Below are 24,306 nucleotides of genomic sequence, written 5' to 3'. Positions count from 1 at the left end.
ATATATTAAATAAATGCAAAAAAAAAAAAAAAAAAAAAAAGCCAAAACACTCAACTGACCACTGGGTCCATCAGTAATTGACAGTTTCAGGCAAGCAGATTTTTTTAAAAACCAAAACCCAAATAAAAACCAAAACCTTTTTATTGTGAAATATAACACAGATACAGAACAACTCCATAAAGGACATATAAAACTAAATGAATGAAGTGAACACCCCTGAAATCATTATCCAGGATGAGAAACAACTTTGCCAACTACCCTCAAAGCCCTCCACTTGCCCAACCCAACCATATCTCATTTCTTCCCCTTCTAAAAGCAACCACAATCCAGGGGGGTGAAACATGGCTCAATATAAGGAAGCGTTTCCTGACAATCAAGGCCACTGAATTCCCTCACAGGGGAGCTGGGGCTTTAATTCATGGGAAGTGCTTACAGCAGAAGTCTTCTTTTTGCCAGAGATGTAAGGCATGTTAAGAGAAGCCTTTAAACAGTATATGCATACCCATATAGTCTACTAGGAGAAGATCAATAGTCTCACAGGAAAAGGACTAAGCACCTTCCCAGAACTGGAAACAGATTCACATTTCAAAGCTCTATTTTTGGGGTGGAGGCCAAGCCACTTAGGCTGCTGGCACCAAGATGGAAGCTGTATGCAAACTGACATCTCAGACTCTCCCAACACTCTCAAGATTTTATCCAAATGATCTATTTTCAGTCCTGTTTTTAGAATAACACAGATGAAACTTGTAAGAGGAAATCTTAACAGTATTTTCAGAATGCCAGCAGAATAACATTTCAACTGGATTTACATTTCTTACAGTGAGAAAATGGCAGTTTCCAAGTTCTCACTCCAGCCTTCAGCACCACATCCTCCCCTATCCTCCCCTTGACCCCCACCCCACTGCAGTGGAACTTGGACTCCTTGATCTTATTCAGATCCTAAATGAACATACTCCATTTTCACAGCAGACTGAAAGGAAGGTTGGTGAACAATCTTGGGAGTGGGTCAAATGAAAATAATTTGGTATGCCTGGCCCAGAACATACACACTTAAGCAGGAGGCACATCTTTTTTGAGTTGACAATATCATATCAGAAGACGAAGAAAATTCATATCTGACACACAGTGATGTCTGGTCATAAAGAGCAAATGACTAAGAAAAGGAGGCAAACCATGTACCTCCATAAAACCCTCAAACCTGCCAACATACTCCATATGGCTTGCAGCACATGGCTCATTCCTTCCCACAATTTCCAGCTCCACCTCCCATTCAAAGCCAGCCATGTATCTTAGAGCAGACAGGAAGCATAAGAATTACTCACAGATAACTGCTGAAGAAGCACATCGATTCCATCCAGCTCCCCAAGCAATTCCCTGTTTTCTAAAAGGGGGAAAAAATAGAGGAAGAAAAAAAAATGAACCTAACTGTCAGATTTTACAGCCGTCTAACACTGATACATCAGCAAACAAAATCAATACAGCTTGACAGAGTACAAAAGCAGCACAGGGAGCGAGAGGGAGAGCAAAGGGATGCCAAAGGCAAGAGAGCTTGCTGTCATGATCTGAAACAAGCCTGGCTCCTATCCTAACAGAATATCAATACTGAGAGGGCGCCTCACCATCATTGTCCTGGAGCAGTATGGCCAGCACTTCACTGCAATACAGTTTGTTGGCATCGAAAGGCATCTTTGCCTATGGGGAAATAGGAGAAATGAGAAAAATGTTAAGAGGTCTTGCTTCCTTCCCCAGGACAAATTTTTCATGAGTACTACGATCTGAGTTAGAGAGAAGGAGAAGTTAGAAAGGGAAAAGGCAGTTAAGGGGAAAAACGTCGGCCTCTGCTCTCAAGAGACCAGAACCAAGTAAAGTGACAGACTGAAACAATGGTTCTCACACTCTTAATGCCCAGGTATTAAGGTTACCTCCTCGGTAAAGACTTCCAAGATTTCCCATTTTGAGTCCAGAGATTATATATGTCTAGCCCATAGTACTCAAATGTGAACTAGAAGAATGAGAGTTTTGAACTTTTAAGACTAAAACTCACCATGAAGCTTAATGCACAAGCTACAATCATGAAATTAGGCTATAAATTAGTTAATATATGAGCAGAGAAGTTGAAAAGAAAGCAATTCTTGATTAACTGAATATATTTATCACAAAGTAGTTCCTTCTGGATTTTTTTAATGCTTAAAATTTAATTTGAAATCATAAACCTATCTGCTTGCATGCCATAATCTGCCTATTATTTAAAAAGGAAACCACATTAAATATGCAAAAATGTGTTAATATTTTAACACCCAAATTACTACCCACAATTCTTTCCCTGCTGCATGGTCTGCTACTTGGGAGTTTCAGAGGGGACACATCTACTGCACAGACTATTTTTCATGGCTGTCCTCACTGTTGCTTCGGTAGTGAGACTTAAATATCTCACCATTATCACTGCCCCTTGGATGAAGGTGCACAGAGAGGAGCGAGTCTCAGTGATGTGTTTTTATTTATGGTGTCCATGATCCTTAAAATGCAGGCATGTAAACAATGACTATTAATCAGCAGCAACCTTTGCTACCTATCTGTGTTTTTGAAATGACAAAGAATTTCTGTACTTGGAAAAGACAAGGGAAGTATTTATTTTGGAACTAACACTTCCGTCACCTTACCACCATTCACAGATCTGTTTAGACACTGGTTTTGTACTTAAAGAGGAAGAGTTGCACCTAATCAAGCAATATTCAGCATCATTTCAGTTTTCTGTGCACGTCTCCCTCATCAAGCTAAGTGCAGCCTACAGAGTTTCAGGAGGTCGACCAAGTATGACCATCTTAGGTTAAAAGATCTATAAATGCAAGGTCTTACATGTGCTAAATGTAAGGTATGCTCCCGGGGCAAGCTTGAAGCCTTGTTTCAAGAAATTCAGCATAATAGTCAGGGCTTAATGCAATCTGTGGTATGTTTCACTTTAAGAAAAATGGTTTCATATTAACGAAAATCAAAACATGAAGGTGAAAAGCCAAGGAGTAAGCATCCCTATCAAAATCAAGGATTCGCGAATAAAATTTCCCACTCAAACTATATAAGTTCCAAGTATTGCTATTATATTTTGAAAGATTTAAGCCGCACCAACTTAAACGTTAGCTTTGCAAGGGCCATGGTTCTTGTTTAAAACAAGATACTTAACTGAAAGAAGTCACAAGACAGTAGGTCATTAGAGCCACGGCCTTTCTGTGGATCTAATGCCTCTTGTCCTTTATTCAATTTTGTAAGCTCCTATTTTCAAGTTGGAGGCAGTTTTTCTTCCTTTCAATAAATACTTATTAGGCACCTGCTATAGGGAAGACACAGAATTAAGCAAGAGAACAAACAGGTGTGACTTAGATCTGAACCCTGTCCACTGTTGTGGCATTTAAAAACCTTACACTGAATTAAAATTAATTCTGTAGAAATGTCAAATTTCAAAAAAGAAAAAAAAAACACACGGATCTGGCATTAGACACACCTAAGGCTGACTCACGAGCACGCCACTGCCTATGTGAACAAGTCTGCTGTTCTCCAACTATGTGCTGTGGCAACTGGGGTGCCACACTGAATTCACCACAGGATATTTAAAAATTTCATGGAGAACACAGGGAAATGTGACATCTGTTGGGCACTGCATTAACTAGCATCTCAAGGTACATTTCTTCTGGTGACATCCTATCTTTGTGGAGCTGTGTTTGGATAGCTGCTCTGACAAAAATAACTGTGAAAATGGATGTGAAATCAGAATGACGGCGGTGGTGTTCAATCGGATCCTAAGGTTGGAGGATTTGAGCAGTATCAAAAGGCACACATACCATTAGGAAGTAACTATGGTATTTAAAAATGAAATAAAAATATTTTTTCTTTCAATTCGTGTGTACTATCTTCTCAAATGGCTAACAAATTGTAAGGGCATAAATACATATTAAATGGTTTGGACATAACTACTTAATAAATGAGACTATTAGGTACTTTTTGGCATAGCGGTGCTGTAAAAACAAAATTACTGAGACACTAAAAAACACCGTAAATTGACAATAGGAATCCATGACCCAAGGAACGTTCTTGGTCTCAGTTTCCTCATCTGTAAAATGAAAATAAAAAATAGCACTTTTTAAATTAAGGGCACTGACATGAAAAAAAGAAAGAAGAAATAGAAAGAATAGAAAAAAAAAAAAACACTTATTTGGAGAGTTACTATGAGAATTTAAAAACATAATATGAAAGTACCTAACACACAGTAGGTACCACAAGTTTTTCTGACAACCATAACCAGAAATATCTGCATTAGAATCTCAGCTCTAACAGTTACCAGCTATGTGACTGGCCAAATTAATATCTTCCTCATGAAGTGGCTGTACTAAGGGAACTGGTGTATACGTAACAGGCACCGACCAGCTGAGTTTCTTGCTATTGAGAATTCCTGGTTCCGCAGAAAATCTCCACCTTCTGCTGTAAGACACTACTAAGAGTTTCCAATCTACCCAAAGTAAGTTTTTAAAAACCAGACTGATAACTTCATCATTTTTTAATTAAAACGTAAGTTCTGACTGACAAATTGACATGAAGGAAGAATCTAATCAGGAAACCAAAATGATGAGGCCTGATAACTCCCCAACGCTGAGCTCTGCAATGCTTCAGAACCTAAAAGCAGTACCCGCTGGGAAGCAGCTTGGCGAGAGGAGGTGGCTTCAGAGATGCCAAGGCCCAATGCTCACAGGCTCTCCCACGTGGTTCCCATGTGGTTTGAGCAACACCATTTCCTCTCTCTGGGATTCTTTCTTTACCTGTAAACTGGGGATAACTGCACCCTCTTGGCAGGGTTGTGAGGATTAGAAATAATGTATGTGGCCAGGCCCAGTGGCTCACACCTGTAATCCCAGCACTCTGGGAAGCTGAGGTGGGAGGATCACTTGAGCCCAGGAGTTCAAGACCAGCCTGGGCAACATAGTGAGACCCCATCTCTAAAAAAAATACAAATATTAGCCAGGTGTGGTGGTGTGTACCTGAAATTCCAGCTACTTGGGAGGCTGAGGTTGGAAAATCACTTGGGCCTGGTAGGTTGAGGCTGCAGTGAGCAGTGATGGTACCAATGCACTCCAGCCTGGCCAACAGTGTGAGACGCTGCCTTAAAAAAAAAAAAAAAAAAAGAAAGAAAGAGAGGGACAGAAAGAAAGGAAAAGAAGAAAAAGAAAGGAAGGAAAGAAGGTTCTAGAAAAACACTTTAGCATGTAGTGAGCAGTCAATACATGAAACTCATATCAGATGGTGAAAACTTAGTGATGATGATGATGATGATGATGACCAGATGTTTTAATCTGGTAGAAAAGAAATAGAAGAAATTAGGCCAGGTGGGAAGAAAGGAAAGTAATCTTTCCTGTCTAGCCAAAGACAAAACTTACAAAGGATATTTTATTTCTGTTTAAATCTCAACCAGAGATTGCACAATACCAAACCGCCAAATTTCAAAGACATTTAATCAAAATTAGGAGAAAGGAGATTTTACTTAGCAGGTATAGTCTCTTGGATTTTGCAAAGTTAATCAGCGGGACTTGGAACTTGTAGGGCTCTCTTCTATCCAGGAGCCTGGCTCTCTTAAATCTTTCAACTGTCAGAGTAATTATAGAGTCATGCATAGGTTTGTACTCAGCATGTACTAGCCTTGAATAAAATTAAACTTCACCTTTTTGGGAGCTGCTGCTTTTCTGGAAAGTACAAAACAATTATGCTACCACCCACAGCCAGAAGCTGCAGGTTATATCTGTAGCTCACCTCTGGTACCTGGAACACATGGGGCAGGTTCAGACATATCCACAGTACTGTAGAATTGTCAAAGCAGATTGTGCCCTACAAAATCCCAACCTCTGGTCATACAGGCTAAGAACTTTAGCATCAACCAGTTGTACATAAAATACAACTTAACTGAATGCTGCAACTGTTTCTGAAGCATTGGTTTAACTGGGTAACAAGAGGTAATCTTAATTTTGTTTTTTTAGAAAAGAAAAAAAACACTTGGTTTTGCTGTTATTTTCAATAGTATGTAATATCCTAATAAGCTTGTATTCCCCATTAAAAACATTAATGGTGATGCAGCATCTCTCACACTACTGTTATCTACGTACCTGTTAATCCATTTAATGTAATCATCTGCAGTGGTTTTTATCCTCATTAGAATAAATTAGTGAGGTTTGATTTGTTGGATGAAGAGATCCATGAATATCTCTATATACTGCTAGGCTACCATACAAAAAGGAGAAATCCAACACTACAATGCTGTCACCAATGTGTCACTCACTTAAGAATTACTCAAGGATTACTGAATAAATATGGGATGATCAGTCAAATTGCAAGGTTTTATCAAGTAATCTAGACATAAGTACTCTACTTTAGCTTACATCAGAATCACCTTGAGGGCTTATTAAAACACAGACTGGGCCAGGCGCGGTGGCTTACACCTGTAATCCCAGCACTTTGGGAGGCCAAGGAGGGTAGATCAAGAGGTCAGGAGATCAAGACCATCCTGGCTAACACGGTGAAACTCCATCTCTACTAAAAATACAAAAAAATAGCTGGGTGTGGTGGCAGGCGCCTGTAGTCCCAGCTACTCAGGTGGCTAAGGCAGGAGAATGGCGTGAACCCAGGAGGCGGAGCTTGCAGTGACCCAAGATTGCACCGCTGCACTCCAGCCTCGGTGACAGAGCAAGACTCCGTCTCAAAAAACAACAACAACAACAAAAACAAAAACACAGACTACCAGGCTCCACTCCAACTTTGCAGATTCAGTGGGTCTGGGTGGACCCAAGAATGTGCACTTCTAACAAGGTGCTAGGTGATGCTGATGCTCCTGGTTGGGAAACACAGTTTGAGAACAGCTGGGAGGAGATACAGATACGACATAGACACAGTCCTTGTAATTATAAAATTTAGAGATATTTGGAGAAAGAAAATCAGCACACATAAGAATATTCAAGTTGGCCAGGTGATGGAGTCATCTCCACTTTACAGATGGAGAGAAGATTCTCCAAGAGCGTCACACAGTTGCGGGTAGATGCTAGAACCCAGACAGGCTAACTCTCGCAAGAGAACCCATTGGAAAAAGATGAAGGGGTTGATTTTTTTATAAAAGAAAGTGGGCAGTATAGGCTGGGGGCAAAGCACTATGGAAAGGGGGCATAAAGAAAATTCTGGAGGCTTGGGTCTTAATCCTAGTTCTATCTCTAACTAGCTACAGGGGTTTGGGCAAGGCACTTAATATCGACAGGTCTCAATTTTAAATTTTTTATCTACAACAGAACTTACAGATTTCCTTTTAGTTCTAAAAGTGAAGATTAGGGATTTAAGCTGTTTCATGAAGGGTGTGTAAAATTTAGAAATACGAATGGAAGAGAGGAGCCAGTCATTCCTGATAGAACAAAGGAGCAGGGACAAAGCCAGACACAGAGGTCAAGATAATTTTGACCTTTGCAGAGCAGGGGATAGGTTTAAAAAAAAAAAAAAAAAGGAATCTAAAAGGTAACAAAGGCCAATGTTTCAAAACTGAAAAATGAACAGGTCAAACTGGGCCAGGGTAAGAGGCAGAGAAGGTGGGATCTGATGTAGAAGGCACAGCATCACTCCAGGTAAGTTTCTGAATGGGGAATGGCATAGTGAAAATGGAGTTTTAAATTAGTCTCCAGAGTAAAATGGTTAACAAGAAGGTCCACATTTCCAGAGACCAGTGGATCTTAGTGAGAGTTGTACATTAGAATCATATGTGTTTGAAACATTTCTAAAATATACCAAAGACAGCGACTGAGACAGTAGGTCTAGGGTACAGCGTGGGAATCTATTTTTTCAGTTCCACTGGTGATCTTAATACAAACCCCCAGCTGAAACCCACTGCTATAACATCTTTACAATTTAAAAGCATTCTCATATTTGATTTCACAAGAACCTTGTGAGATTGGAAGGGCAGGGAGTATGATCCCCATTTTTCAAAGGAGAAAACAGGCCACAAAAGTTAAGAGGCCAATACCCACAGCTACACAGCTAGTAAGTGAAAGTCAGGATCTGGGTCCAGGACTCACTAAGAGTCACCATGATGTTGAAGAGAGTGAAGATTATAACAAGTACTTCCCTAGATTATGAGAAATAAGAGGAAGGCATTGTTGTGAAGGACATGCCCTCTTGCTGGCCTCACTCTTTAGCAGGACTTTATTTCATTAACTAATTAATGAAAGAATTAATTAAGCCTGGGCAGCACAGTTTTCTTCTAAAAGCACTTGCTTACCAGTAAAAAACCCAAATAGCATTTTGATGTTTAAATATCCCTAAAAGCTTGAAAACTGTTTCAGAGACAGCAACATGGCTACTTACGCCCTGAGGATCACACCAATGCAGTGCCTACGTGGCAAGAGTCAATAGTTTGCTAAACTAGCAAATGGGCCCCTTCATTATGATCATAAGGGTAATGGCATCCAAGTCAAACACTCAAAAGTCAATTTCCCTTCCAATGTTACCAATTAAAAAAAAAAAAAGACTCTGGGAAGTTTCACCAACTTTCAAAAGGCAGAAGGTCTGACATTCTAGTTTAATGAAGATCCCTGAACGAGTATTAAGTCTCAAGTAACTTGGAAAAATCTGTCCTGACATAACAGAGACCAAAAAAAAAAAAAAAAAAAAAAAAAAAAGATTGAATTATTTTGTATATTTTAAGGTTGCGTCCCTAACCTGTGGTTACTCCCCCAACAACTCAGCTCCCTGACATCTACGCCACCCCCTTAAAATTCAGTGCTCTACTTTCCTCTCCTCCACTTGTTGCTCCCAAAACATCTCAAGGTTTTGGGAGGATAAAAACGTGTTGAATACTGAGGAAAGAAGAAACTGAGTTTAGAGAGATGTAAAGGAAATTAAATGAGAAACAAGTCTAGTTCTAAAACCAAAGGATATTTAGACTCAAGAGAGGAGGTCAAAAGGAAGTTGCAAATGACAATGCACAAATTAACTACTTGCTGGATGCAAGACTGAAAGGCAAGAGGGATGGGGGTTGGAGGGAGTTATAGTTTACTGACCTCTGCTAGGCAAATGTGCCCATACCCACTAATGGTAGCAGCTGGGCTAGCTGAGCATCCTTGGGCCAATATATTATGTAAATCAAGGCTAAAGATTTAATGGGAACAAATGGTTGAATAAACACGATTGGAAAAGACTAGAGTGTCAGAAATGGAGAAAACCAAGGAGCATATGATATCTTAGGCAGAACCTTCTCCTTTAGCCCTGCCAAGACTGTGCAGGACAAATCTGACCTGATACAGCCCAGACTTTCTGGATGTTTATGACACTCTGAAGCAGAGCAAAGCCATTAATTAGAGCATGACTTTAGCTACAAACAAGTGCCTCCTTCTCACCAAAATGTTGGGATCCTTGCCTGCCTGAGGACCATTTCAGTAGCATATAAGCAGTTCCAAACTGCCTCCCATCACACCTTTGGTTAAAACTGTTCTGAGAGGAGCTCTTGCCTCTTCTTTCCCCCATTGACTCTATTAGACAGTACTAACTGTTAAAAAGACAATCACAAGGACTATGCTAAGAAGGAAAGATAATGAACAATCCAAGAGAAATATGGACAAAGAATATAAACATGAAGCTAAAAGACATGAATACAAATGGCTAATCAACAACAAGAAGCCAACACACTTCACTTGATTTTAAAATTACAAATTAAAATAATACCAGTTTTCACCATCAGATTAGCTAGAAGCAGAGGGAAACAGATAACTCTAAATCAATGGGGCAGCTGATCTATCAGTGGGATGTGATAAATCAGTGGGAATAATTTTGCAATACTACAAAAAATGTTAATGTGCATAGCCTTTGGCCTATCAATTCTACTTCTATGAATTTATTATACAGATAAACTGAGACAAATGTGTATTTTTAAAAGTTTGTATATAGTAGTCCCCCCCTTATCTGTGGGGGATAGGATCCAAGGCCCCCAGTGGATACCTGAAACTACAGATAAATTCTATATTTACTATGTTTTTTCCTATATATGTACCTATAATAAAGTTTAACTTATAGGCCAGGCACAGTGTTTCACACCTGTAATCCCAGCACTCTGGGAGACCGAGGCGGGTGGATCACTTGAGATCAGGAGTTTGAGAGCAGCCTGGCCAACATGGTGAAACTCCATCTCTACTAAAAATACAAAAATTAGCCAGGCGTGGTGGCGCACACCTGTAATCCCAGCTACTTGGGAGGCTGAGGCAGGAGAATCACCTTAACCCAGGAGGCAGAGGTTGCAGTGAGCTGAGATCACGCCACTGCACTCCACCCTGGGCAACAGAGTGAGTGAGACTTAGTTTCAAAAAAAAAAAAAAGTTTAATTTATAAATTAGGCACAGTAAGAGATTAACAACAATAATAAAATAGAACTATTATAACAACATACTATAATAAAAGTTTTGTGAATGTGGTCTCTCTCTCAAAACACCTTTTAGTATATACTATACTTACCTGTTTTCAGACCATGGTTAACTGTGAGTAACTAAAACGCGGAACGCAAAACCACAGATAAGAGGGGACTACTGTATTCACAGCTGCACTGTTGATAACAGTACAAACTTACCAGTGGGAATGATGAGATTAATGTTGGTACATCTGTGTGGTGGAATATTAACTAGGCAACAATTAGTTCAGTGAGAAAATCAACTTGCATAAGAAAATATTATATAATTCTGTTCGTGAAACACACACTCTCTTACGTACACAGAAAATTTCTGGGAAAATGGATATGATATTGTTAACAGTGACTGCCTCTGGGAAGTGGAACTACAAGGGATCAGCAGAGGGGATCTTTTCAGTTTTATACCTTCTATATCACATGAATTTGTATTTATAACATGTTTGTATTTTCAGAGGTACTAAGACTATTTTCAAAGCCTCTTGTTTTAAAACAAACAAAAATGGAGAAGAAAGAAGCAAGAGGTACCAGAAGCTTCCCAAACTAGATCATATGGCCCAGCATAACAGTCTATGCCAATAACCCAGCATCAATCACGCCCAGAGCAAAGACAGGTGTGAGCTGCAGTTCCCCACAGCCAAACTCACCTTCAGCCTCTTCAACAGCCACTGTAGAAGACCCTGCTGGGCACCGTCTGTACACATCTCAGGCCGGAACTCAGCCATGTTTTCCACAATAGCTGAAGGGAGACAGACACCAGTCATTTGGGAGGACAACTTTGTTTCTGTCTGCAACAAGCTTGCTTCCCATGACAGGCATGTTATTCCTCTCCCCACTTCCCTGCATTCCTCCCAGCCAGATGCTGGGTTGTCATTTTCAGATTAACCAGGGAGTTGCTGTGGTTTTCTTCTTCCAGTTATGCTATAAGTAAAACTCATAACTGAAAATGGTGGAACTCACAAAACGGCTAAGTGATAGATTTTCTATGCTAATAGGGAACACTAGAGCAGAACACACAAAAGGGTGGATATCTGCCTAAGAAGTTTCACCCAGTCCCAAATGAGTGCCAGAAACCCGTAACCAAAGAGACAGGGAGCTAGGCAAAAGCCTTAAAATCAGGGGCTGGTGAACTCAGAGTCTCTCCCTTTCCTGATTCATCCATTTGCAGTTCTACTTCCCTGCATCAGGTGGAAGCAAGAATATTGCAAAGCAGGCAAGCATGGTCTTTTCAATTGAACAAAATAACATGCACAAGGGGAAAGGTCATGCTGGCAGAGGTAACTCCCAGGTACTAGGAAGCAAATATATATGGTCCAGCTATCTACTACAACAGCCAAAGTGTTGCTTAATAGAAAAATTAAAAATTAGGAGGAAAAAAAAGTTATTGCATGACTATGATACTGAAAAGGAGAACTTTTTTTTTTTAAATCACCTGGAGTCGTTAATATCAAACGGTTTCATTTCTTTCAGCCCCCCTTCCACTCCATATCCTGGAATATGTTACTGTCATGAAACAGCTACACTTTTGTGTCCCCTAAGCACAATACCCAGAACACACTGGGTGTGAATTTTGAAGAAGAAAGGGCTGAAGAAATCACCACACCTCCTATCTTCTTTCTCACTCCTTTGCCCACATCAGCCTCCACAGTGGCAAGTTAAAGGATGACCAGGCAGGGGAAGCACGAAGCTGTGGGAGCAGAGGAGTAATGAAACCCTGAGAGATGAAGAGCACTACGACACCCTGAATTACTTTCTGCCATTTCCTACAAAAATCAACTCATTCGTTTTAATCTTCCATGCCTTTATCCTATTCTTCTGCTTATATTTTAGATGGTTTCCTATTGTTCACTTGAACAAAATCCAAGCTTCCTGCCATGGTTTACAAGGTCTTCCATTATCTGGACAAACTTACTCCTCCAGTTCCATCTCCCACCTCTGACTGTCACAGGCCATTTCCAGTCTTTCCTCAAATCCCAGCCCCATTCATGACTTTGCAAATGATACTCCCCTGCCTGAAGGCCCTTGTCCCACTCCTCCACCTGTCAAAATGCACCTGTCTTCATATTCAGCCACAGTCACGCACAGGAGCTAGCTGCTCCTGTACAGCAGTTTGCAGGCTCTTCTTCATTCCCACAGTGCTTTTCACTGACTCCTATGATACCATATGTCACCCAGCATTGTCTTTCCTTTCTTTTCAAGACTCCCCTGTCTGTCTGTCCTGTCAGGAGCAGGACCATGCCTACTTCACCATCATCTACCCTAGCACCTAGCACAGTGCCTGGCAAACACCAGGCACTCAATAAGCGAGAGAGAGGGAAGAATCTCCTGAGCTCTTAGTAGCTGGCCAAGCTGCAAAAAGATCTCTGTAGACTGGCAGGCTGGTACTTTTTATTAACAGACAGTCAGTAGTCAGTTAACAGACTTTTGATACAGCAAAATCCAGCATTCTGCTAACAAATGGCAATGCCAAATTCTGGCTCTAGACTACAGCCAACCCAAATTACAGAGTGTTGTGTTCCTCCTCTTCCCCCCAGGTGCCCATCTTTCCCCTTCTTTATGATAATCCTCAAGGAAAAGAGTCCAGAACTACAATAGAAATACGTGGTACACAAAGGAGCTAAAAATAAAAATCTAATCTCATCAAATTTTCTGCTTCCACTGGGCCTCGTTCATTTCTCAAGCTCTGCTTACAGATATGTCATCTCTGGTTTTATAAGACTGACCAGTAATAAAGAGGGCTACCCCCAAAACACAATTTTAAATAGGATATTGGTTCAACAACTTTATAAAAGGAAAGACTGGGGAGATTCAAGGAGGAGAAGGAAGAGGAGAAATACTACGGAGGAATCATTTTAAATGAAAATCTGATGTAGGGACAGTCAAGTAGTAGCAATATTTCAACTCACAGTTTACATGGTAGTCTATACCTAAGAAGAGAAAGAAACACTAACTCTTTTTCAAATAAAATGTCCTACAAAGGTACAGAGCGGTCCAAAAGTTTGCAGTTCCATTGAAGGAAAGTGATAAGAAAAACCAACTTAAAATGATTTAAAATGTTTAAATATACACATTCCAAAGGAAACAAAATTAACCAGCATAGACTTCATCCTAACTTTTGGAGGCAAAGGCCTGCTAACCAGAGCCAGCGGTTTCTGACTAGGAAGGTTACCTACTTAGTGGATTTCTGCTTTTATTACCTACAAGCCAAACCAAAGCTGCAGTTATATGAAATTTACACAAAGGTCTTCATTTCTGAGAAGGCAGTTTGGGAGCAGAAGGAAGGAAAACACTCCTGCTATTGACTATATTATGAAGAAGGAAGGGAAATGAGCACAAAGCCCCAAAACAAACACAAAGCAACTCGGGCAATGGCAAGCACCCTTCCTCTCACCCAGAGTGTTGTGGACGCCATCTGCCTCCTCTTTCACAGACTCATCCAGGCGCTCCAGATTCTGTACCAGCAGTGCTACCACCTGCCCATCCACCTGCAAGAACAGCGAAGCAAAAGGAGAGAGGGATGTTACAAAATGGTCCCCAAAATGTTCCCGTTCCCATACTTACTTCTCCACTATTTGAATGAACAAAGTGAGTAAAAAAGCAGCAATGTATGGTTTACAAGGTGCTCTCCCATCCCATTATCTCTTTTAAGTCTTAAAGTGACCCTGAGGTAAGTAAAAGGCAGGCATCATTATCTCTAACTTCAGATGAGTCAACTGGAGCTCAAGGAGACAAAGTAAAATCCAAGGTTAAAAGGTTGGTGAGTGACAGTGTTAGCACTTGAACACAGACCATCTGAAACCAAGCCCTGTGCTCTTTCTCCTTCTCTGTGGTACTTAGACAACTCACGAGAATGCCGTCTTAAGCAAAACACATTTCTAGGCCAATGCACCAAAAGATGTTTCGCTGGAATGTTCACCAGTCACATTTTATGTTGCCCTCAAAACATTCCTGTTTCCTTGCTAAGCTTTTATGAAACTACTACTTATAAAGAATTTATAGTTCCCTCTTAAAAGGAATAATCAACACAATAAAATATCTTCTATTTGTATGACATGGGATGCACAGAAAGCTACTGCATTTCCCTTAATGGAGTCAGACATGTTGAGACAGATAGGAAACTTTCAGTAGCCACACCATATAGCTGATGTTCAAGACGTTAGTGACTCAGCCAAGACCACACAGCTATGGAGCAGTGGAGGCAAAGGCAAAAACCTGGCTTCCTTCTCCTTAGGTGAAATGATGCTTTCACTACTTCATGCTACCTCCTGTGCACAATCTGTGTCCTAGGGAGACTGCCCTTAGGTAGCCCTGAGGCACACCAAGGAAGATAACTAAGGAAACACCTAGTTTTCTGTCATCAAGAAGGGATGATCCATCTGGTAACGGATTCTTAAGCACAGCCAATAAGTAAAGCCACCTGAAGACACGGTCTGCTGCATATCTGTGTCATCCTCCCTCTCAGTGTTTTGGTTTCCTCACGTACGAAATGGGGATAAGTTCTAAAGAGTAAATGAAAATATGTGACAGGCCTTACCCTAGGTCTAGTTCATGGCAGCTGCTCAAAGAATCAAGTAGAAGGTTTGAATCTAGCCCTTTACCCTGTTGATACCTGATTATTCACTGTTCCTCTCTTCCACTGGCTAAGAAAAAGCCAAGTTCCTGAAAGGCAGGCACCTTGCTTCATTCATCTTTCTATATCCTAAGTCTACTACAATGCTATATACAGCAGATACTCAGTAAATCTTGCTAAATTTAAATAAACTGATGGAACACATAGTTTGTGCACTGTAATTGCTCCATTTATCCTCATGTAATTCTCACATCTTTCACAGGCGAGAAAGTAAAGGCTCTGAGAGGTTAATTAGTCTGATTGAAGTCACAAAGCTGGTGGCAGAAGTGCCCAACTCCAACTCTACTTTTTCCCATAATCCCCCATTATTTCAATGAGGGGAGAGAATGAGGGAGAAAAAAGAAGGAAATGATCTCATCCAACCAAATACTTCCGGAGCCCTTGCATGTAAAGTATTCTATAGACACAATTCAAACCGAGCTTGAGGAGGCAAGCAATGGCAGGCGGCATAGATCTTGAAACATGGACTCTTTACTCTGTCTAGGTGAGATGTAAGGGAAATATGTGGACAAGGGAAACGTGAAATTATTGACTAATTTGTGATACCTGAATCACAAATGAATTAGATTTTTCTAGGCTCTCCTTTATGCCGTGGTGTGAGGAACAAGGAGGGGATACTAGTTGAAGAAACACTGATGCCAGATTTGGGAGCCTGTAAATACAGGAAAGTGCTGTTTTCCCATCTTGTGCCAAGAGCTATACAATCTTGCTCTCAAATCTCATAGCCAGCAAAAGCTTCACTAAAGAAATCCACTACAATGTTTTCCTTAATTAACTGGACAATTTGAGTATGTAAGAGAAAACAGAAAAACATCTGGGGGAAAAATATGAACCATGTCACAGTATGTTTTTCCCTAAATCACCCTGATTGACTTATAAACTCCCTGAATCCTAAAGCAGCAGACACCACTACTCCACTGGGTACCACCCTGCTTGCCAGTTCTGCAAACTGCTTCACCAATTTCAATTGCTTATTGCCGCTTTATCTGCATTATTTTTCCCCCTTTCTTTGATTCTTAGTTATGTTTCCCATCTCTGCTGTTTAGAAGGTGGTGGGGACACTGTCAGTGAGCAATGCGTTTAAGTCCTAGAGCTGAATGGTTATGGATAACAGGCCTCCGGCTAGAGGAAAATCTTTTTTCTTGCTACGGAAATCCAACCTCTTTTTAAGCTTGCAAACTGTGAAACTTTATGTTTAGTTGGGTTAAGTGCAATTTTATCTGATTGCAGGAAGGCCAAAAGCAGTCAAAATACATTTAGCTCAGAAAAACCTTCAAAAAATATTTATATTATGCATGGCTCTGGATATCACTGAGTAAAAGTACAAATTAGCATTCTGATCTATTCCCTCTAGCCCCTTGGGCCTACGTTCAATTTTCTGGACCTGTGACAAAGTCTGAAACTAAACACAAATCCTGCTTAGGGATTAAAGCATCAGCTGGAGAACCCTTGCCTTGGAAATCAGGACTGTCTTGGGTGTGATGTTTTCTGATAAGTCATTTGTTATTTCTGATTGTTAGCAGGCCTCCCAAACAATATTCCGGGAGGTCCTACTGAGATAAAGTTCAAGGGCACGATCAGACATTATCTTCCACTTGACCAAAGAGGGTGGATATAAGAGAAGAGGAAGAAATAAAAAAGAGACAGATGAGAGGGTTTGAAGGAGGATTCTTTTTCTATCTGGTACAACCTGCCAATAAGCTTTCTCAAGAGTTAGACTGGGGTTCTTCTGCCTACTAAGAGTTTCAGAAATTTCATATTTAAAAAACAGTAATAACAATAAAACCCATACCCACTGAATCTTGATCAAACAAGTTTTGAGAATAATACAGTAACATGGTCATAACGCAAAACTCAGGCCTTTTGTATCCGAGCTGTAACTTTTCAGCTTCCATTCTTGACCCTCCAGTCCATTATCCACACAGCGGCTAGAAGCCCTGTTTAAAACGCTGGTCAGGCTACGATACCACTCCCCTGCTTACATCCTCCAGTTACTTCCCTTCACCCTGGCAATGCCACACAACCTCTTCACCAAGGCCCACAGAGCCCAGTGTGGTCTGGCCCTGACTCTGTGTTCTCCCTTCACCCCAGCTGTACATTCACAAGACTGGCCCCTTCTCTGTTCCTTGAATATGTCAAACTCAGTCTTGCCTTATGTCTTTTGCCCTTTTCCTGTCCTGCTCTTGAACATTCTGAATGGCTGGTTTCTTCCAGAACTCAGGCCTTGCCTGACTATTTAATCCAACCTGACTTCCCAGCCACTCTACCTCACATCACTCTATTTTAATTCTCTTAAACAGGGAACCACTCTCTGATAGTTTTCTTGTTTATGTATCTACTGTTTCTCCCTACGCTCATACCATGTAAGCTCCACAAAAACAGAGGCTTTGTCAGGCTTGCTCACAGCTATACACCTGGTTCCCAGAATCAGGAACACATCAAGTGCTCGATAAACATTTAGTGAACAAATGAACAAATGAATTTTGCTTTGGAACAAATACAGATGAAGGTGAGAACATGAATGGAAATGGGAAGGAATAAGATCCAGGAATTTTCATATTAAGTACCCTTACAGCAACATAAACCTGGCCAACCTCAGTCTCACCTGGGCAGCACAAATCCATCGCCAACCAAGTCCAAGGCAAACCGAGATGGGGCTTCAAAGTTTAACATCTCAGTAGGGTTAACTGAGTGCAGGAATGGGTATGGAGGGTAGTTCCCTGGAAGTCCACATCAAAGCCACTTTTGTGGAACTCTATAAAGAGTTTCTGTAAAGCAAATGCTGGCTCCTAGACACTGGCCAGCTACACCACCCAGCCACACTTCATCTCCATAGGCTGGGACACCTCCATATGCTCTCATATCAAAGGCCCCCTTCAGAGGCCATTGCTGATACCTGCAGCTCTGCAGCCCTTCCTGATTATTCCATCAGAAGTGAGCGCTCCCTCCTCTTGGTGTCCACAGAAGCATGCCTCTCATAGCTGTTTTCAATGTTCTGCCTTGTATTATCATTACTTATTTCTTCCTTTTTTTAAAAAAAAAAAACAAATAAAAACTAAAGCTCTATCCTCTCATGTCTTATTTAGGCCCACCCCACCTAAATGTGGTTTTATTGAGTGTTTGTTCAAAATGTTTTTGAAATGTTTTTTAAACTGAAAAAAATGTTTGTTGAACTCAATATTCACAGACATCTTACTGTGTGGCAGATGACACATACAATTTTAACCTGACATTTGCTAAGTGCTTAATATCTGCCAGGCATAGTACCTTTATAATGATAATGGTCAACATTTATCAGGTGTTTACCCTGTGCCAGACTGTTCTAAAGACTTCTTAAATATCTCACTTGTTCCTCGCTTTGGTACTGTATGATAGGCACTACTGTTATCTCCATTTTACAGAAAAAGAAACAGCATGGAGAGGTTAGTAACTTTCCCAAGGACACAGAATTGGTAAGTGACAAAGCCACTGCTCTGACCACTGCCCTGATGGGGATCACCCCTCAGGAAGGACAAACTTATAAAGAGACGTCTATAATCCAATGTGACAAGTGCCAGGATGTACAAAGTGCTAGAACAACACATCCTGCTGAGGTGATGAGTCTGGAAAAAACTCAAAAGGGAAGAGATAAAGTTTAAGTCAGGCCTCACAGGATGAGAGGTAGTATTCCAGGTAGCCCCAGAGAAGCAAGGCTAGGCAAGCGGAGGGCAAAGCATGAGCAAAGGCATGGGACTACCTAGCACATGGCAAGTTTTGGGACTGGCAAGTAGAAAAATGACTGTAATTTAATCATCACTCTCAAGAAGTCCAGAGTCATCTGTGGAGAGGTAAGCCAGAGAATTGCCATCAAAGCAATATACCCTCTTGTTTACCACTCTTCAGAAAAGAGTCCATTTTCCAAGCTACCAGATCAACTTGTTACAAAGCACAAATATTTGCCTTTTGTGTAAGTAACAACAGTAGATATGAACCAAATTTTAAAACCCTGAAGATCCCTGAGAATGCCAGGACAGCGTTCTTTCCCCACAAATGTGCTATCCTATTGCTTAGGACTTCCAACTGGGAAAAAGAACAAAGCAATAACTGCAAACTGCACACCACAATAAATTCTGCCACATGCCCTCTAGCCTCTGCTCATGCAATTCCAGGCCTCAGATATTGGCCCCAAATTAAAACTACAAAGACAACTCAACCCTTGTAATATGAGAGTACTTATCAAATTTCTTCCCGAATGCAGCACAAGAGTAAAAAAAGTAAATGGAAGAACACCGCCAGTTCTGTTCTCTGATATTTACTGATGACTTCTGACTGGTTGCAGACAAGCAAATAATCTACTGGAGTCCAGGAATGTTCAATGCTTGTGATTCCTACCAGCCCCACCAGGATAAACCTGTAAGAGTCAAAATCTTAAACTAATATGATAATAATAAAGACTAAACTAAACAAACAGAACATCCTGCATAGCAGTTACCTAATGGCTCCCCAGACTGAGGGTGAACTGTTTCTTTCCAAACAAACAATAAAATCTGCCAAGATGCAGTTTTTGTCGGTGGGCTTGGCAACATGGAAAAAACAAAGGGGACTTTTGTGTGAATTGCTGTTTCTGGGTACGTTTTACATGCAACAGCCAGACTAGCTGTTCCTCTCTCGTCTTCCCTATTCAGACAGGCAAAGGATGGTAATTAAAATCAGCCCAGGGACCAGGCAGGAAGGCTCATTCAGAGCCATGTAATTAACCTCTGGAAGGTAAGACTGCACAACGACACTGCGGGGACACAGAGTAGGAGCAAGTGCCACAGTCTTTCCTCAGATGCCCCTCAAAACAAAAGGACTTCCCAACATCATCCTTTTCTTTCTGCACAGTGGTTCAAAGGAAAAATAAAGGCCCTGAATTCTATAAAAGTAGCAGTTTGCTCTCTAAAGGAGCCTGAAAGAAAAATGGCCATAGAAATTTTCATTATACTCAGTCATAAATGGCCCTGCTGGACTCCAGCCTCACTCCCTGTAAGAGCCAGTTCTTCATAACCAGTGGGTTCACAACCCTTCATTCACACCAAATGCCAGCAGCGAGCACGGCACATGGGAAATTTCTAGTGTCGAGACCATTATGAGAAAGGGTGAGGAGGGGGTGGGCAGTGTAGCAGTGGGTTTTGAGATCATCTGGGACCCCGGGCCCAGCCATTCTGATTCAGTGGGTCTTGGGTAGGACTAGAAAGTAGCCAAACAAGCACCCCAGGTGCTTCTAATACAAGTGGCTGTAGTGATCTTTGATAAACTGCTAACTGAATCAAAAGCAATACCAACATCCTTACCAGAGAGAAAAGACAAGAGAAGACAACAGAAGGAAGAACAACCCACAGAGCCTTGAGGAAGGATACAGCTCTGCAGGTGGACAGAGCTCCACAGGTGGTATCAGGGTAGGGGCTGGACTAGATGCACTTCTGCCACTGGCCAGCTGGGGTGCCTTTTCAGCTTTGTGGCCCTCTCTGATCACCAGTGAACTAGGAAATCTAGGGCGGTGGAAACAGAATTGTGGTGGGGATCAGAACATGCAGGCTCTTTTATCAGCTGTCACAGGACTGGCTGAGCAACCCAGTGGGAGTCTTCACTTCTGCAGCTGGGTTTCCTCGCATGTAAGGCAGTTCGACTTTCTGGCACCTGGCCACAGCTGCACCTCACAGACCAGCTCCTCTGGGTTGGCTGCTGCGTGGATCACTAGCTGAGGAATATTCTGAGGCCTGGCCTAAGGCTCCTCAAAAGACTGCAGACATCGACTGCCCTGTCTTCTACAGGCAGGGAAAGACATTCTGGCCTCAATGAGCCATAAGGTTTATTCTCATTTTTAACATTCTCCAATTCCTCTCTGATGACCTATTTGTAAAATAAGTAATAATACCTGTTCTCACTGGCACTTGGGATTAGAAAGTCCAGATGAGAAAAACATTTGTGAAAGCTCTTTGTAAAAAGGTCAGTAGCAACAAAAGACAGGAGGAAAGAAAGGGGCAGAAAATATAGAGTCTAGGAGACCACGGGTTCAAATCCTGGCTGTGTGACCACGGGCCATTTGTTTGGCCTCTCTAAGCCACAGCTTCATGGCTGTATATGGGAATAGCAGCAATAATGCCAATGTGAAAGGATGTGGTGAGAAGAATGAGAAATGGCCCTGCCCACTGCAGAGACTTAATGAGGGCGAGGCCTCTGCCTGACACAGTTTCAAAGCATAAAGCACTGCCCCAGTCATATCTCTACTTTTTCACTCTCCTTATTCACTCCGGTCTCGCCACAGACCAGCGTCACTGTGGAGTTCCACCTGGTACCCACTCTCAGAGACGATGGTGGTGGTAATGCCAACAACTTCTACAAACCTGCAAAACCCCAGAGGATGTGTAACTTACCAGAGCATCGATAAGCACTTCTGCTCCCTCTTCACTCTCATGGAGGGTGTCTATATCTGTTAATTCCTGAAGCAAATCGACCACGGCTATGGACACATGTGAAAAATGTTAAGGGTATAACACACACACTGAAACGCTACTGATATTTTTCTTCCCTTCTGTTTCCTCCTCAATTGCTTTATCACCATTTACCTTTAATAGACTCCAGTTTTATTAACATCTCTTCAACAGGGTTCTACCCACAGTGGGTATTCATTAAATGTTAACTGACTCACTCGGTCTCTTTCCTTATGCTGCCTTCCTCGCTGCTTAGTCCATAGGTTCACTGAATTTTCACAGATTTCAAAATTTTAAATAGATCACCTGGGAAGTCACTTTTCCAGTGAGAAATAGGCCAACACCCTCAACCTCATCTCGTAATTTAAATTCTTGAAACTCAGTATAATCTTAACTACCTTGTACAGTTCACCTTCGAAGGCAGTAATCATTTCTAAGAGGTGGCTGATGTTCACCAAGGAGTCTTCAGAGATCAGGACATGACATAATTGGTTGAAAACAAAGGGAAAAATTTATATGGAATTGGGCTAGTCCCCATCAACCTCTGTCCCCTCAAATGTCACACTGCTATGAATATAAAAGGAAGAATAGAGAATTTAAAACTGTGCAAAAATAGGAAAAGGAAAGGGAAGTACAGGGCCAGGCACAGTGGCTCATGCCTATAATAACACCCAGCATTTTGGGAGGCCAAGGCAGGAGGACCGCTTGAGCTCAGGAGTTTGAAACCAGCCTGGGCAACACAGTGAGACCTTGTCTCTACTAAACATTTAGGGAAAAAAAAAAAAAAAATGAGCCAGAAGTGGTGGCACATGCCTAACGTCCCAGCTACTTGGGAGGCTGAGGCAGCAGGCTTGCTTGAGTTCAGGAGATCAAGGCTGCAGTGAGCTATGATCACGTCACTGCACTCCAGCCTGGGAAACAGAGTGAGACCCTGTCTCAAAGGAATAAAGAAAAAAAGAGAGAGAGAGAAAAGAAAAGAAAGGGAAGTATAAAGAAAGGGAAACATGAAGGAGAGAGTTATATTTGGAAACTGGTGGCAGAACTAAACTTATAACTAAGCTTCCTTTCCCTCACCTGAAAACTCTCTATCTCTCTCTCTTTCTCTCTCTCTCTCTCTCACACACACACACACACACACAGGTGCACACACACACAACGCGGGGTGGGGGGGAGAGAGAGAGAGAGAGAGAGAGAGAAACAGATACCTTGCTCCAGCAAACTGGATTTATTGAATGCCCATGATGACTAAAGCACTTAACATGATAAAGGCCAATCCATTCTTCATTCTGGGCCTCAGTTTCCTCATCTGTAAAATGAGAAAGATAGATAATCTAAAACAATTTTAAAAACCATACACCACAGGCAATAACCAACATGTAACAAATGAAGAATACACAGGGACAATATGAACCACATGTGTCCTGAAAAGGAGCAATCAGATGCAGCTGGGGAATTAGTAATGACTTGCTAGAAGAAGACTGCTCAGAAAACAGGCAACTAAAAATATGAGGACAGGCAGACTAGAAGGTAAAACCACGGGAATAAAAGCAGAGAGACTGGAATGTACAAAGGCATTTGAAAAGAAGAAAGGATTGGAGGAGAGGGGAGGGAAGTGGAAAGGGGAGAGAAAATTGTAACTAGCTGAAGAAAATAATATTTTGAAAGAATAAGCTAAAAGCTGTGTGCAGGATGCATTAAAGCACGGTGAGCGTGAGGGATGGGGGTGGCACACAGAAGCCACCACGTGGACAGCATGTGTGGGTAGTTGTGGGAGCCAGGCCTGAAGGAGAAAGGCCTATTCCAAAGCTACGACATACAAAAGAATCCTGAAGATTCAACAAAGGTCAGAATCAGGGCAGTTTTACTAAAAAGAAAAAATAAAAGATGCAGAACATATGAACAAAAATGACAGGACCTGCTAGCTGATGACTGATGTTCTGGGTATTATATGCAGTCTTTTGCTGAAAGAAAAATTACTTGAAGGTTTGCTTTACTCATCTCTAACTGACCAGCTGACCATCATGAATATGTAATTAAGCTTTCTGTGTCTTACTCCTTCACTCTTAAAGGTGATATTTACCCAAAACTTAATATGAGCAAAGAGCTTACAGGTCTTTGGACAAAAATCCTTCATGCTTAACATCTTCATCTAAAAAATAATCAGAAAGCTGTTGACAGAGTCAACATATGTGCCTGATATAGAGTAAACTGAAACACACAAATTATTTGAATCAATTATAATAAAAAACAGCAAAAATAACCAGGCTACCAAACTAACCCCTAGAAACCCTAGAGCTACCCTTGACTAGTAAGAATTAGTAGTTCTCCCTCTCTAAAATTAAAATAGTCATCATCATAATAGCCGCCATTTTTAAAAGTCACAGCATCAGGTCTGGTGCTATGCTACTGGAATTCTTTCAGCAGCATTATAAGGTTCGGTGCAAGTACTATTTAACAGATAAGAAAGGTAAAGCTAGTAGTTGTTAAGTTCTCTGGCCTGTGGTGGCTCATGCCTATAATTCCAGTACTTTGGGAGGCCAAGGTGGGCAGATCATTTGAGGTCAGAAGTTCAAGACCAGTCTGGCCAATATGGTGAAACCCTGTCTCTACTAAAAATACAAAAATTAGCTAGGTATGGTGGCACATGCCTGTAATCCCAGCTACTCAAGAGGCTGAGGAAGGAGAATTGTTTGAACCCAGGAGGTGGAAGCTACAATGAGCTGAGACTGTGCCACTGCCCTCCAGCCTGGGTGACAGAGCGAGAC

At 41.4% G+C, this 24,306-nt stretch overlaps 1 protein-coding gene across 1 annotated transcript in view; it reads right to left on the bottom strand.

Moving 5' to 3' along the window:
- The window catches only part of CTNNBL1 (catenin beta like 1), a 177,131-nt gene that overhangs the window by 92,455 nt on the left and 60,370 nt on the right, over nucleotides 1–24,306 (bottom strand). Inside the window, exons 5-9 of the mRNA NM_001261665.1 lie at nucleotides 21,485–21,582; nucleotides 13,851–13,944; nucleotides 11,107–11,198; nucleotides 1,620–1,692; nucleotides 1,323–1,381 (exon numbers count right to left, since the gene is read on the bottom strand). Of these exons, the coding sequence (NP_001248594.1) occupies nucleotides 1,323–1,381; nucleotides 1,620–1,692; nucleotides 11,107–11,198; nucleotides 13,851–13,944; nucleotides 21,485–21,582 (416 nt within the window). The remainder of the gene's footprint in view (nucleotides 1–1,322; nucleotides 1,382–1,619; nucleotides 1,693–11,106; nucleotides 11,199–13,850; nucleotides 13,945–21,484; nucleotides 21,583–24,306) is intronic.

The sequence above is a fragment of the Macaca mulatta genome, chromosome 10 (genome assembly GCF_049350105.2).
Source record: "Macaca mulatta isolate MMU2019108-1 chromosome 10, T2T-MMU8v2.0, whole genome shotgun sequence".
Classification (NCBI taxonomy): Eukaryota; Metazoa; Chordata; class Mammalia; order Primates; family Cercopithecidae; genus Macaca; species Macaca mulatta.
This window is presented reverse-complemented; position numbering and strand designations above follow the sequence as displayed.